General features: G+C 43.8%; 1 protein-coding gene across 3 annotated transcripts in view; it reads left to right on the forward strand.

The window, feature by feature from the left end:
* SNX24 (sorting nexin 24) overlaps positions 1–15179 on the forward strand; it is a 141729-nt gene that overhangs the window by 119036 nt on the left and 7514 nt on the right. For all 3 annotated transcript variants that reach the window (XR_016441236.1, XM_090038460.1, XM_090038461.1), the window contains exons 4-5: positions 11333–11427; positions 13739–13771. Coding sequence is in view for 2 of the 3 variants with exons in the window: in XM_090038460.1 (XP_089894586.1) it covers positions 11333–11427; positions 13739–13771 (128 nt within the window). In the remaining variant the exon portion in view is untranslated. The remainder of the gene's footprint in view (positions 1–11332; positions 11428–13738; positions 13772–15179) is intronic.

A 15179-nucleotide genomic window follows, 5' to 3' on the forward strand; every position in this document is an offset into this window, starting at 1 on the left:
TGGTATAAGCACCTGGTACCAGTGACCTATTTGTCCCCCCAGCACCCTACTTTAAATGTCAGAGTACAGGGCAGAACCTCCCTGTGCTCTTTGACCAGACTATTTTTGCCTTCATGGGTCACCCTCAGAACTCAGTAGTTTTTCCTCCATCATCCCAGAAGAGCAGCTACTAGCTCAGGGATGGTCAATTATTTCAGCAGGAGAGCCACTTAATGACTTCTGGGGAACTGCCGAGGGCTGCAAGGATAGTCCCACCCCTTGACAGTTGCCCTGTCCCCTGATCTTGGGACTGGAAGTCCCACCCCCCCAACCCCTGGCTTTTTCCACTGGAAGTTCCTCTCTTTCCTCCAGAAGTACTCCTTTTGGGAGGGAGGACTTGCCATCTTGGAACCAGAAAAAAAAAGTAGTATACTAAAAATCAAACATTTACTATAACATATTTTAATTTAATTTTAAAAAAGTCTTGATTTACATGCGTTTGCATGGTATATATAGACTTCATTGCATAATAGCTCAAAATAAAGTCTTACTCTTGTATATTGTGGGTGGGAGTGGGCTTTGTGGGGGGGTCTGTGGGAATGTGTGGGGTTTGTGCTGGGGTGTTGGGAGACTGGATGTAGAGTTTGTGGAGTTGGTATGGGCCCTCCCACCACGCCCCTCTCCCATACAGCACAGACCCTGCCACTGGCAGCAGCAGCAGGTGGTGGGCCTTTGGGGCACCCATGGCCCACAGTAGGCAGAGCCCCCTGGCACTACAGGTGAGAGCCACCCAACATTGGGCCGGGCTGCCTCCATACAGGGCTTCTAGCACTCCAGTGGGGAGCCATGCATTGCAGCACGGAACCAGCCCAGCCTGATTTCATAGATTTCATAGACATTAGGGCTGGAAGGGACCTCGGGAGATCATCGAGTCCAGCCCCCTGCCCAAAGGGCAGGAAGTCAGCTGGGGTCATAGGGTCCCAGCAAGATAAGCATCCAATTTACTCTTGAAGGTGTTCAATGTAAGTGCTTGAACCACCTCCACTGGCAGACTGTTCCAGACCTTGGGGGCTCGGACAGTAAAGAAATTCTTCCTTCTGTCCAGCCTGAAACGGTCTTGCAGGAGTTTGTGACCGTTCGACCTCGTCATCCCTTGGGGCGCTCTGGTGAACAAACGTTCCCCCAGATCCTGGTGGTCACCCCGATGAACTTATAGGTGGCCATCAGATCACCCCTGAGCCTGTGCTTTTCCAGGCTGAAGAGTCCCATGGCTCTCAGCCTGTCATCGTAAGATCTGTTTTCCTGACCTCTGATCGTGCGCGTGGCTCTCCTCTGGACTCTCTCAAGCTTCTCCACATCCTTTTTGAATTGTGGAGCCCAAAACTGGACGCAGTACTCCAGCTGCGGCCTCACCAAGGCCGAGTACAAGGGGAGAATGACGTCCTGGGATTTGCTCGAGAAGCATCTATGGATGCAAGCCAGCGTTTTGTTCACTTTACTAGCTGCAGCATTGCATTGGAGGCTCATGTTCATCTGGTGGTCAATGATGACCCCCGAGTCTCTTTCTTCTGTAGTGCTATCCAACGTAGCACTGCCGAGCCTATAAGGATGCTGCAGGTTTTTCCTCCCAAGGTGGAGAACCTTGCATTTTTCAGTGTTAAACACCATCAGGTTCTCGTCCACCCATTTGCTGAGCTTGTCCAGGTCAGCCTGGATCACCCGCCTGTCTTCTGGCGTGGATGCTTTGCCCCAAAGTTTGGTGTCATCGGCGAACTTGGCCAGTCCACTCCTGACTCCAATGTCCACATCATTAATGAAGATGTTGAACAGGATGGGTTCCAGGACAGAGCTTTTGAGGGACCCCACTGGTCACAGGGCACCACGATGAGTGACTGCCATCGATTACAACCCTCTGGGTCCGACCACGGAACCAGTTTCCCAGCCAGTGGATCGTGGTGGAGCCAAGGCCACAACTGGGCAGTTTGGCGAAGAGGTGATCGTGGGATACCAGATGAAAGGCTTTTTTGAAGTCAAGATATATGACATCAATCTCTTCTCCCTTGTCCAGGTGATAGGTCACCTGGTCATAGAAGGAAATGAGATTGGTCAAACAAGACCTACCCGCAACAAACCCATGCTGGCTATCCCTTAGGATGTTAGCCTGGGCCAGTCCATCAAGGATGGCCTCCTTAATAAACTTTTCTAAGATCTTCCCCAGGATAGAAGTCAGGCTAATGGGCCTGTAGTTAGCCAGATCCACTCTCCTGTCTTCCTTGAAGATCGGCACCACACTGGCCACCTTCCAGTCTTTGGGCACTACACCAGAGCACCAGGAGTTTTCAAAGATCCGTGCCAGGGGCTGGCTGGGCTATGACGCTCACCAGCTCCTTGAGTACCCTGGGGTACAGATTGTCAGGGCCGGCTGACTTGAAGGTATCCAGCTTCTCAAGGTGTTCCTTCATGAGGTCAGTATTTATGGAGGGTAGGGGATCCCCATCACCCGGATCTCCCTGTCCCATAGCAGGCATGGGCGTCCCATGGGACTGATGAAAGACTGACTGATGGTTTGCAGTGCCCTCCTGCAGTGCTGGGAGCCCCACGTGCTGGCATGGAGCTAGCCCAGAGTGGTTCAAAGGCTTGCATCAGTGGGCTGGACCAGCTCTGTGCCACCACATGCAGCTCCTGGGAGCTGTGCACTGTCTAGAGGGTCTGCTGCAGGTGATGAGCACCCCCGGGACTTGCCACCTGCTGCTGGCAGCAGAGGCTGTGTGCCATGGCAAGGAAGCACACACCCAACCACAAACTCCACATCCACCCTCTCACTTGCAGGCAGGAGCTCCCCTTCCCATGAACCAGTTGTCCAGTCACACGCCATCACACTTGCTGTCTCCACATGGGGCTCCCAGCTAGAGTGCCAGGAACCACACGGAGGTGGAAGAACAGAGCCTACCCAGTCCAATGGCACGCAGTCTCTGAAAGCCCACCTCCCGCTGGCTTTCAGAGGGTCAGCCTCAGGCCAGTAATAATTGTTTTTTGGAGGGGGCCTTCAAGCCAGTTAGAATGGCCTGGTGAGCCAGATTTAGCCCGCAGGCCATATTTTGCCTGCCCCTGAGGTACCTAGTACACTGAGCTCTGCAGTTCAAGTGTTGGAAATATGTGCAGCAATGCTGTAGATTTAGGGTTAATCCTATAAGTGATGTGTGGTCAAGAGGTTGGTGCAATTACATATTAAAAAACAACAACAAAAAATTAGGTAACTGTATCCAATAAATAAATAAAGGAGAATTAGAAGAGCATTGGGTTGAAAAGTCAAGCACTTAAAAGTTATGAAATGCCAGAACTAAGTATTCCTTAAATTTTTAAGGAACTAAGTCTTCTTTCGTTCTTAAGGGTCTAAAGTCTTAATATGTCTTTCTTATGTGTATGCGTTATGATATCTTCTGTAATTACTTACTCTGTTTTTTCCCTTTGAAACATCATCCTCTGCCTCCTCCAATGCACAGGATGAACACAGGAGATAGAATTCAGTTGCATGAGAAACCATGAATCTGGCATTTCGTAACTTTCAACTGTGTCTTTGCAGTCTAAATAATGTTCTTTTGCTTTAGTGTGTTTGTATGTAACATATAGGCAATTCTTTTAATCCAGGCTTGTCCAACATACAGCCCACGGGCCACCATGCAGCCCACCAAGCCATTTTCTGAGGCCTGCGGTGCTGCGATGGGAAACAAAAGTAAATACTTTACTTTCATTTCCACCCCTTATCCCTCCCCCAGCCCCTCAGCAGCTTCCTAATGGCTGCTGAAGGGCTGGAGAAGGGACAAGTTTCCCACATGTACTGCATCAGCTTAACGTTGCCGATGCAGTAAGGCTCCTCCCCTCCCCCCTCATTTCACTGTGTCCCTTCCTCGCCCCAACCCTCCCTTCCTCATTTGCATGCCAGCCCCACCCTGTGCTGCGCCCCGCTGGATGCGTGGGCTGGAGCAGCTTGCGGTGCAGCAGGCAGGTGGCACAGGGGGCACGGATGCTGGCTCAGAGGGATGCTGTGGCCAGGCCTGCAGGAGATGCTGCTGCTACTGTGGCTGTTGAAGAAGGAAGCTGGCACCGCTTCCGCCTCCCCACGCCCACAGACATCATGCTGGCGGTGCTGAGTTGTGTGCCCCAGGGAGGGAGGGACCCCTGCCGCTTGGGCTCAGGCTCGGGTTGGCCTGGGTGAGAGGGAGCAGGGGGGTGTCCCTGCACATCGCACACCCCCCTGTACAGTCCCCACATGTCCCCCTGACTGCTGAGCCCAGGAAACAAGGTGTGGGAGCATCCTCAAGGCTGCCCAGGTGGCAGGGAGGACACAACAGGGACTGGCGGCACCCCTTGACCCCTGCAGCCCCAGGCCATGGTCAGACTGGACAGGCCACACAAGCGCCCGCTCCTGCCAGCCCACTGGATGGTAAAAAGTTCATGATCTGGCCCCACATTCAAAAAGGTTGGACACCCCTGTTTTAATCCTTTATAAAATAGTTGCTTGTCATTCTTGTCCGTTTTCTCTAAATGCCACCCAACATCTTGTTGGCATGAAGGTGATGAGAACAGTATACAGTATACCTACTGCGTGTGAGGTCATCAGGAGGTTGCAGTGAATTTTCCCTGCTTGTTATCAACAATGATATTGGCATGATCTTAATTACTTCTTAATTGTCTATTGTCTTAATTGTTCATTGACTTTTAAAACACACTTTGGTAGCTCAGCCATTTTAGAATCTGTGGGCCTGTCTACAGTGCATTAATGAGCCTTTACTACTGCGCATTAAGTTTAGTATCTCTAATATGAAGTACTGTATAAAGTTGCATTAGCCCACGCTAATGCACAGTAGCAAAGGCGAACAATTTTTGTGATGCTTAGTGAGCGCTAGACTAATTCTACTGTGTATTAGCTCATTATCATGGTTTTTGCCATGATACACTAATGCATAGGAAAGTAGGCTACTGTGTATTAGGGTATCTCGTGTAGATGTGCCCAGTGCTGATTTTCTCTTTTGTCATCATAAATGGGCCTACTTCCTTTGTTACTTATTTCCTGTATACCCTTTCTGACTAGCATTAACTCATTTAATCTTATGTTCCCCTTTTTCCATTTTTCACCATTCAGATCCACTGACTACTTCATTTCTGTTACAGGTATGTTTTAACCCTCCAATGTTTGAGCAGTCCATCATGAAGCGACATTGAATTGTTTTCCCTTCGTTTTTATTTTTCAGAGCAATTGTACCTTAGTTTTTTTTCTTCTTAAATTACTCTTATGTTTTATTTTCATAGATACTAATATTTTTCATCCATTGTGCCATGCTGCTTATGTTTTTAAAAATATTTTACAATACTGTACATTTCATTACAAATGAGGCATAATGGCCATATTACCTACACATACGGCCTTTATACAGTCACAAGCATAAAGTGATGCCAGAAATCTGAAATTAATTAATCTTCTGCAGGATGAAGTTATCACAGGACTCATTAATATATTTAGTCCAAGTAAAATAATTTATCTCTGTAATATGCTTTGAAAGGAGGTAAGTACTGAGTATAACTATGAAGGTAGCTTATGGTCACTATTTTTCAGCTCACCGTTACTGTAGACCTAGCAATTGTCTTGCCTTTCTGTGGCTGTTCTTCTTTCTAATTCAATTGTCCTCTGCATAGCTTTGGCGTTTTCTGATAGATGTCAAGCTATACTCAACACCCGGTAGATGTCTTGAGAGTTAACGTTCCCCATAAATATAGAGTACTGTGACTGCAATACTTGGTCTAGGAATTTTTCAGCTCTTCTCCACTCCTAGGGAATCTGAATAAGCTGCTGCCCCTTCCTCACCCCTCAACCACAGTTCCTCAGTCTATTTTCCATCTGTCATAAATTAACTCAAAGTACAGTATATTACAGCTAAGCTTCTTAATTATCAGATTATATATCTCTGGGGTTTGTAAATATTTTGGCAGGTGATATCCTCTCTCTACCTTTTGTTCCTTTTCTAGGTCTCCTTTACAGATAGAACCCCTCACTTAACATTCCAGTTGTGAGAATCACTTCATCTAGAAAAATATATACATGCTAGGTTTCATTCATCATTCGGCATCACTTCTACTTCTTTGGGCATATTAGCTATGTTTCTTGCATTTGTATCCTGACAGTTAAGTGTGCTAATACCTCCTTTTATACTTATAAATCCATATGTTATTGAACATCTGGGGGGAGGAGGACCTGCTCTGATAATAACATACAATAAAATTGTAAATGAGCAACTTGTTGATGATATACAGTAATGCCTTTCCTGGAAAAATGTGAAATTCTTTAATATGGTACCATTCTATGGAAAAGCAAGCAATCACAAGCATTTAGATAAGATTAGCAGGAGCACATCTGCTATTACTTTTTCAGGAAAAGGAGAGATCATTCTTAGAAGTCTGGTTGGTTCATCTAGTCTACTTGGTTTTTAGTTTAATATGTTCTTGTGCATTTCATGGGCCTGGGTAAGCAGCTGCTGCAAGCAAGGTAAATAGAAGAATATGGACTGTAAAGCGCTTTAAAAGCTTGTAGGTTTTAGTCCCAGTGGAGACTGACACTCCAGCCTACTTACTGTAGCTAGGATGTATTGATTTTTTTTTCTCCCCCATTTTTAACTGCACCACTGAATTAGGTGTTGTGAAGCATTCTTCTTTGTGAAGAGAGGAAAAACTGTCATGAACTTTTTCACCCTCACAGTGCGGCATTTCAAACTAAACTAGACTGAATGGAAAAGGTTTTAAGGACTCTAAGAAACCTTGCAACTTAACTCACTGCACTGACTCTTCTGACTAAAGGGTAGTCCATGGGTTTTGAGAAACTGTGAAAGATGATTGCAAGAAATGAATTTTTAAAACTGTTTTGTTTAAAAAAAAAAAAAAATCAATCAGTGAAAACAATGCATTGTTGTAGTGTGATCTTGGAAGGTTAGCGAAGTGGTCCTGTCCAAGTTTTCAGAAAGATGTTCAGTTACTGTTATAATTGGCTGATGAGTAGGTTTGGACCTAACTAGAATGCCAGTGTTCGATTTCACAGTGTCCTCTGTGAAGATATGTCACCATTTATACTGGCTTTAGTGACAATTTTCTAAAAAGGAAACTCGTGGGAAATCATTATGCTGTTTATATGTCTCCCTTGTTGGAGAGCATTATCCTGTGATATTTTAGCACTGTTTTCCACTGCATGATGGCATCTAGCTAAGGTTAAGGCAGAACAAGTCCCTCTGCAATTTTGTGACTATATTTTACTTACTGAAGGAGAAAAGATAACTGACAATTAAGTATTTCGGATGTCACTGAAAGAACATGTGCAACTAATCAATGACATCCTCAGGGAACATGATTTTATAAAGCTGATAAGGTAGAAAAATTGGGATTTTAGCGATTTGTGTTACATAATGATAATTGCACCCTTTCAATAAAAAAGACATTTCTAGTGGTGTAAACACTGGGCTTTTCAGTGTTATAGTCTTGGGGAGCATGTAGTAGTTTATTGGTCATAACTGATAGCAGCTTTTTAAAATTTGTGATCAAAATGTGCTTATGCTTTTTGCTCAGGTAGAATTGAGTAATTTGAAAATATATATTTCTGGAGTTACTCCCAAAACATTTGCTGTAAGTATTATAATTCTTTTACCATGCTGGAGAAGACAGTAGATGTACTGCATCTGTCCCTTCAATCAGCTAAGCTGATGGCATGGGAACCCAGTTTTGGAGCTGTGTTCAATGGACTCTTGAAAAATTCATAACCATATTGTCAGGGCTTTTTTTTTTCTTTGACAGATTTGTTTTGGAGTTTATTGCAGAGATACCATGTGGATGGGAATGCTTCTGTTTTTAAAGTATGCTGCTACATACTGACTAATAGATGGACTCGTTTTGTACACATTGTCGCTTATTAGAGATGTGGACAAAACAGGTTCTTGCTGGTACTGCTTTTGCCAATCTTGCATTGAAAGGTTAAGGAGCATGTGGTTTGAAAAAATATAATTTTTTAAAATAAGACAATCTAAAATGTATGATGGTATGAGTTATTCCAGGTAAAAACAGTTACTTGTCATTGCCCTGCCCCTTATGATTTAAGGTTTGGGGTTTTTTTTAATTGAATGACTAAAAACAATGCTGCAACACTTAGAATTGTTACATTTCTTATCTGTGTCTTGTTTCCTGGTCTCCTCTTCTTTCACCAACCCTTCAGTTTGGTAGCACATAAATCAAAGGGGTAAATTCTCAGCAGACTATTTTGAAGTCAGTGGAGCTGGGCAAGCTGGCAGAGAATTTGACCCCTAGTTGGTATAATTCTGTAGTGTCTTGATTTATTCCTTAATTCCTTAAAATACTTGTATAACATTTGAGAAGGCATTACCTAGAAACTATACTGTAGGTAGAAGAAATTATACCAGTTTTTATTTTTTTCTTGGAGCTGCCTTGCTATACCTCTAACATAAGCTTGCTTTGAAATTGTTAAAAGCACCTGGACAGCCTCTCTTGTTAAATGACATGCCCCTCCCCCACTACTCTCTCCTATATTACACCAGCACCCAACCTCGACAAGAGACTCAAGATGCTCTATATGCATGGGAACTCAGGAACTAGAACCAAGGGAACTTGCCTAAATTATGGATGCCCTGAAGCAGCTCTTAGAAGCACCACAATTCTTTTGTGGTGCTAAACTGAATAAATTGTGTTTTGGTTGCACAAACAGTGCACATTATCATGCAATTCACATACCTTTTGAATATGCATCCCCCCACCCAGCCCTTCTGTCATGTATAACTTGAATGCAGAGCAAGATGAATTTTGCAGCAGCAGAGTGCTGATTCCACAGAATGTAAATGAAATGGCATTTAATGCAGCATCTTCATTTAAAGATGAACTGAGAGGCTGTGTACCTGGCAAGATTTCAGAGCCATATGAAGAGTCTTACTGTCCTGTAAGACTGTGTCACCAACAACATATGCAGTAAAACTGTTCAAGAGCTGTGCTCCTGGTTTGATTTCTGTGTGCACATGTGTACATGTGCATGTTAGTAATGACATCACCTTTTGTTAGAGAAGTATAAAACCCTGAACTGAAGATTTGGAAGACAAGTGAAAAGGAAATTGATTTGCACATTTTCTTTTAAACTTAATTTTGTTTTTAAGTCCATCCTTGTTTTCTGGGCATAAATATGACTGCTAACTTCTTATTAGTTATGTAAATGGTTATTTGCTGTTGATCTCACATACTGCTGCATCACTTTAACTAAAGAGATGAAATGGTTTTTCCTTTTCCTTTTATTTTTATTTCTAAGTTTAAAAGAAGACATTAAATAGGAATAAGCTCCTGCATGAGCTGGTATGGTGTGATGTTTCCTCCTATCGCCCAGCCTTGCTTCTTGTTTTCTCACCCTGTGATTTATTGTTGTTTTCCTAACCTAGGTCCTGATCTTGCAAGCCCAACATATGCATGAGTAATACTACTTGTGAGGGTTGTTTCCTTTAGGGCATGAGCAGGTGTACATTTGAAGCACTTCCAAAAGGGGAATGTTACAAATGGAAACTGCTAATCTGGAGTGTGCAGTATCTGTTAAGTGCAGACAAGCCAAGTGATAGATACAGTGTAGCAAAATTGCTCCATCTTTAACCCCTAAGGAAGCAATGTTGAAGTAGATTTTGCTACATTTATATCATTCCTGGCTTGTCCACATGTAACTGTTAGACTGTAACAGCTAGCCGCTGCCTGGTTGAAAGCAAGAGTCTTCCCTCCCCTTTTGAATTGGCTCAAAAAGAATGTGCATCTGTACCCATAGGCAAACATAACTAAGGCAAGTCAAGTTATTCATCTACATATGAAGCTGCAGAATAAGGCCTCTAGGACAGGGGTGCTTAACCTCTATCCTGATTCTGCGGAGTCAAGTCATCCTGTCCAGAGGGTTATCCCAAGTCTGGAAATTTGGCAGCAGGGGAGCAGTAGTAGCATTAATTGCTCCCTACGCTGCGTCAATTAATGCTTCTACTGGTCCCCCCCTGCCAAATCTCCAGACCTGTGGAGAGCACCACGGTCCAAGTGACCTGGCCCTGTGCCCTGGATTGCCCCTGTGCGTGGTCAGGCTGACATGCCGGGTCGGGCAGGTGCCTAGAGTCACACTGCAGGCAGATCCAGCATGCAGGGTCAAGCCGACGCATTGGATCACACCTGTGGACTGAAGCCACACACTGCCCCTACACACTAGATCTAGACCACAGACAGACCTTATGCCACTCATAGGTTGAGCACCACTGCTGTAAGATGAAGAATTGCTCAGAGAAACAACTCTGTTTTTCGTCTCTTCTCTGGCTGTGCACGTACGCAAAGTGACAAGTTGAGATTGCACTGGTATGTGTGACGTGAACAGTGCCTTAATCCTACAGGAAGGTGTGGCATGCACTTATAAACCATTTTGTCTTAAAAGAAAAATGTAGAGTAATTACTGAGTGTGCCCTACATGTGGTTAAACATTGAGGAAATCTTTCACATTCTTAAAAAATATCTATAAGTGAAAGTGTATCAAAAATCCCATTCCCCATTTTCTGTTGCATCTACTGTTAATTCATTTACTAATCTATTAATAAAATTAGAAGTCATTTGTTCAGTGAAAAACAAATGTACCAGAATGGGATTCCAGCACTTGCTGTATTGTTAGAGAACAGTGTGGCATGTCAACACAGTTCTTAGGCCAGGTCTTTGCCATTAGTGATCACAATATAGATATGACCAGTGCATTGAAAGCTGATCTGTCAAGCCAAACAAACAACTCACCTTGTTAACATTCCCTAAATTGTGCATTAACAAAATTGAGTAGGCCCTTGAACACACAGGAGTCTTCCTTTTTCCTACTGCCATGATGGATGGGATTCTTTCTTGTTACTAGAAATGAAGTAACTGAGGTCATTAAGTGTAAGCTGCTGTTTGCTTTATTTGAAAGGAGCAACAAAAACAAAATTATATTTCTGAATGAATGTGCCAGTAGTGAAATTTCAAACTTCTAGTAGACATTTAGTGGAACTGATAACTTCATCACAGAAAGACCTTCTCAGTGATCCCCAGTTATCTAAGGGTTTAGAAGCAGAGACTGTGAAACTGGAAGATGTTTGCTGCAGCAAAATTATGAAACTGATAAAGAACTGTATTTTGTGTAGATATTGTAATTACCAAGTGATAAGTAAAAAGAATGAGAGAGAAATTTGAATAACTTTAGCAGATGGGAGATGCTTTTGGCAGTTTGGACAATCATATAATTTGTGAGTGACCTTGATTATGCTGTATATTTTCTATGTTGCAGACCATAATTTTAGAAAACGAAGAGCTTCCCAAAATATTGCTTGACTTCCTCAATGTTCGTCACGTGCCTTCTCTGCCAAAGGCAGAAAGTTGTGGGTAAGAACTCAAGCTCTAATAAATAGAAAAACATCTAGGGCTGTGGGTCTCTCTTTTTTTTAAAATCTGTACTCATGTAACTACATTGACTTAAAATGAACTTGGTGTTATAATTAAACAGCCATTATAATTAAAAGGAGAATCAGGTTCTTGGTTTTGAGTGTATCTACATGGCTGGAAAAAGCTGAGAAAACAAAATTCAGTCTGTACAAAGACAGAGATGTGGCATTTTATTGCATATCCTTTGAAAGCAAAAGGAATAACAGGTGTAGATGAGATTAATAGAAAACATGGGATTTTTAAATGATCTTTTAAAATTCCTTTCACCAGGTGTTTCAAAGAAATTGACACAAGACATCCAGTGCATTGTGACCTCATCTGGGTGCTCTTGTTTTACATTTCTTAATTTGTGGAACAGCTGGAATATGCTTTTGTTTACATGGAGGCCTACCATCTCTGCATGGCTTGCACTCCCCCAGTCTCCTAATGAGGGAATGTCTTTAGTCATTTCTATGGTGGCAGCTTCATCACTGGCCATAGTAAGGAAGGCCTTACCTGGCTTGATCTTGGGAGAAAGAGACAGTGAATGGAAGGCAGGAGAATGCACACTGGCAGCCTCCCTTAAGTAGAGCAGAGACTGTGTAACATTTTAAGATCTTAGGCCTCTGCCATACATTACATATATGTTAATTGTGTAACATATTGAGACTGGCCACACATACACAATAATTATCGTGCCATAAAAATGTCCATCCAGCTATTATATTAAGTTTAATATAATAAAAGCCAACCAGCTACAATGTTATTACTTGAAAATGTGTAACAACTTTTATAGCTGGTTTCTATCCAGCTTTAATTAGATTGTGTGGAAGGGACCTCTGGCTATGATTCTCTGCTATGCCTCAAGGAGGCTGAGTACTGAAATCACAACTCAGAAGAGAGGAGAGGGCTAAGGAGACTTTAAGCCATGGTTATGCTTAAAGTCTTCTCCAGCACCTGTCTAAGGGCAGAGAAGTCCCTGGAGTAAGTTAGACAGGTCTGTGGGTATGCCTGATTTCCAGCAGCATAGTCTGGCTGCCCATAGGAATTTGTGCAGGCCTCAGCTTCTGAACAGTCCTCTTCTGCCTCTGCAGCCCTTTCCGTGGTATGTCAGGGCTTACCTGGAAGGGGTTGAGGGTCTCAGAAGATGGACTTTTGTCTATATTCCACAGTTCCTACACCAGGACAGTCCCTCCTTGGCTGGATCCAGGCTCTTGGAGGCCCTTTACACCTTCGTGGCCCCTTTTATCTAGTATAAAGGGGTTAGCATGGGGCTGAATGTTTCGCTTTTAAAACCTAGCTCTGGTCAAGAAAGTGTCTAACACTACTATGCTGTTACTAGTGAGTTCAGAGCAGGGGTGGGCAAGATGCAGCTGGCGGGCCAGATGTGGCCTGACAGGTCATTCTATCCGGCCTGTGAGGCCCCTAAATGATTTAGAAGATTAATATTTACCTGCCCCTGGCTGCCTGTCATATGGCCCTTGATGGCTTGACAAAACTCAGTAAGTGGCCCTTGGCCCAAAATAATTGCCCACCCCTGGTTCAGAGCTGCCCAGACCTATGGTGGAACCAGAGATTTTGGACAGGGTGTGTGGATCATGTACTTGCTTACATCCAAAAAGGAGTACACTCTTCCCCCATCCCATAACATAAAAATGGAAAGGAAATTCTACACAAGGAGATGCAAAGCAATTTTCTATTCCTCAATAAGGGTGTTTCCATAAAATCTCATGATCTGAACCCTGACCTTTTTTACAAAATCCTATCATGGTAATTCCAAAATGTAGGGGGAGTTTTGAATTGCAAATCTTTGCTCATATTCCATGTATTCAATATTTCTTTAACACACTTATATCATGGTTTTGAACTTACTTGTATCACATAAAATATACACCACTTAGAGCCAGGGTAGAGATATCAGTCATGTTACTGTCAATAGGTATATGAATGCTCTAATCTTATGGTCCAAAAAAACCCAAATGTAAATATACCACCTTTAATGATTTAGGGACAAGCTACTTGACTTTACTCTCTTGTAGGTAATGATGTCACCCAATATCCCTCAGGGGAATTGTACCCTATCACTTCCAAATATTTATGCATGCAAATCTATTACAGTGAAGTGGATGTTGTCACTTACAGGCTATGGTCACTGTAAAATCCTGGCTTCTTCCATAATCATTGCCTTGCATTTCACAGCCACTGACCAGAAAAAAGGGTCTCTCTTTCACCCAGGTCAGCCTAACCCAGTTTGTGTGCCTCTTTATTGCAGGTCTTTTGATGAAACAGAATCTGAAGAATCAAGGTGAGCAATTCATAACTAAATGTAGCATTTCTATACATGGTGTGAATAAAATAAAATTTTGGAATCTTCCTAGGGCAACTGGCTTAATGGACCATTAAAGAATAGGACAAAGGCACAATAATAAATAAATACACATGGAGCGTTTCAATATTTCTCCCATGCAGATGTCAAAATAGGAGTAGCTTGAGGTTAAATCTAGTGACATTATTACCTATTGTGGCTGCACTAGATCTGTTGCAGTATGAGTTGTGCACATCTCACACACCCTGGAATTCACACATGGAGTTGTACACATCTCACATACCCATAAACACCGCCACCCTAAAAAATCTTTTTACCCATTTATGACCATTATTTGTAGAAGGAGGATATAAGATAGAGCAAGGGTGGGCAAAATGATGAATCCAGCCTGCAGCCAGATTCCATTTCCCAGCAGCCCCTACCCACATGGCTGGGGCTGGTCTCCATGGAGACCCCAGCCACTGCACTGTGATAGCCCAAGGCTGGAGTTGCCATGGACACTGACCCCAGCCACATTGGCAGAGAGCATGGAAGGAAAGGGCAGGGCTCTGCTCCGGAGTAGTGAGGGCAGCTTGGTCCGGGGCCAGGGCACAGCCACGATCTGCAGCCTGCAGGCTCTGGGCCAGGGGTATGCAGGTAGTGGATCACAGCTCTGCCCTGGCTCAGGACCAGTCTGTCACCACTGCAAGGAGCTGGGTCAGACCTGTGATCTGCTGCTTGTGTGCCCCTGCCCGGAGCATGCAGGCAGCAGATCATGGCTCTGCCGTAGGCCCAGGCCAAGCTGCCCCTGCTACAAGATCCCAGCAGCTCTAGAGCAGCCTCCTGCCCTTCCCTGCCATGTGCCCTGCCAGCGTGGCTGCATCTGGGGTCTCCATGGAGACTGGCCCCAGCCATGCAGGCAGGGGCTGCCGGGAAATGGAGTCCACTGCTGGCCAGATCTAGCCCACAGGCCACACTTTGCCCGTCCCTGAGCTAGAGAGGCCAGAACACTGGTTTTTACATGCATTTGATGGAATGTGGATATGGTCAGTTTCACTGTTTCCCATGTACCATCAGGCTGGTATTTCCTTTTTTCAGTCTTTCACACAGCAGTGAGGGAAAGAGAAGCATTTAAAAAACTAAAGCCAAGAAAAAATAAACATAAAATCTTCAGACTTAGCATGAAATCCTTCCCCCATCCTTTCTGGCACCTTTTTGCCAACTAGAACAACCAGAGCACCATGAAGTGATCTAAAAGCTCTGGAAGAATGCTCAGCACAAGCCATGTGGAAAGCATTCTCTCAGGCCCCGGTTATACGTTACATGCATTGCACAGTTAACTGGTTAATGGAGATTATAAGACTGTATAATGTTGTTTAACGTAATAAGTTAATATAATAATTACAGA

This window comes from Crocodylus siamensis, chromosome 3 (genome assembly GCF_052110815.1).
Source record: "Crocodylus siamensis isolate JL-2025a chromosome 3, ASM5211081v1, whole genome shotgun sequence".
NCBI classification, from domain to species: Eukaryota; Metazoa; Chordata; order Crocodylia; family Crocodylidae; genus Crocodylus; species Crocodylus siamensis.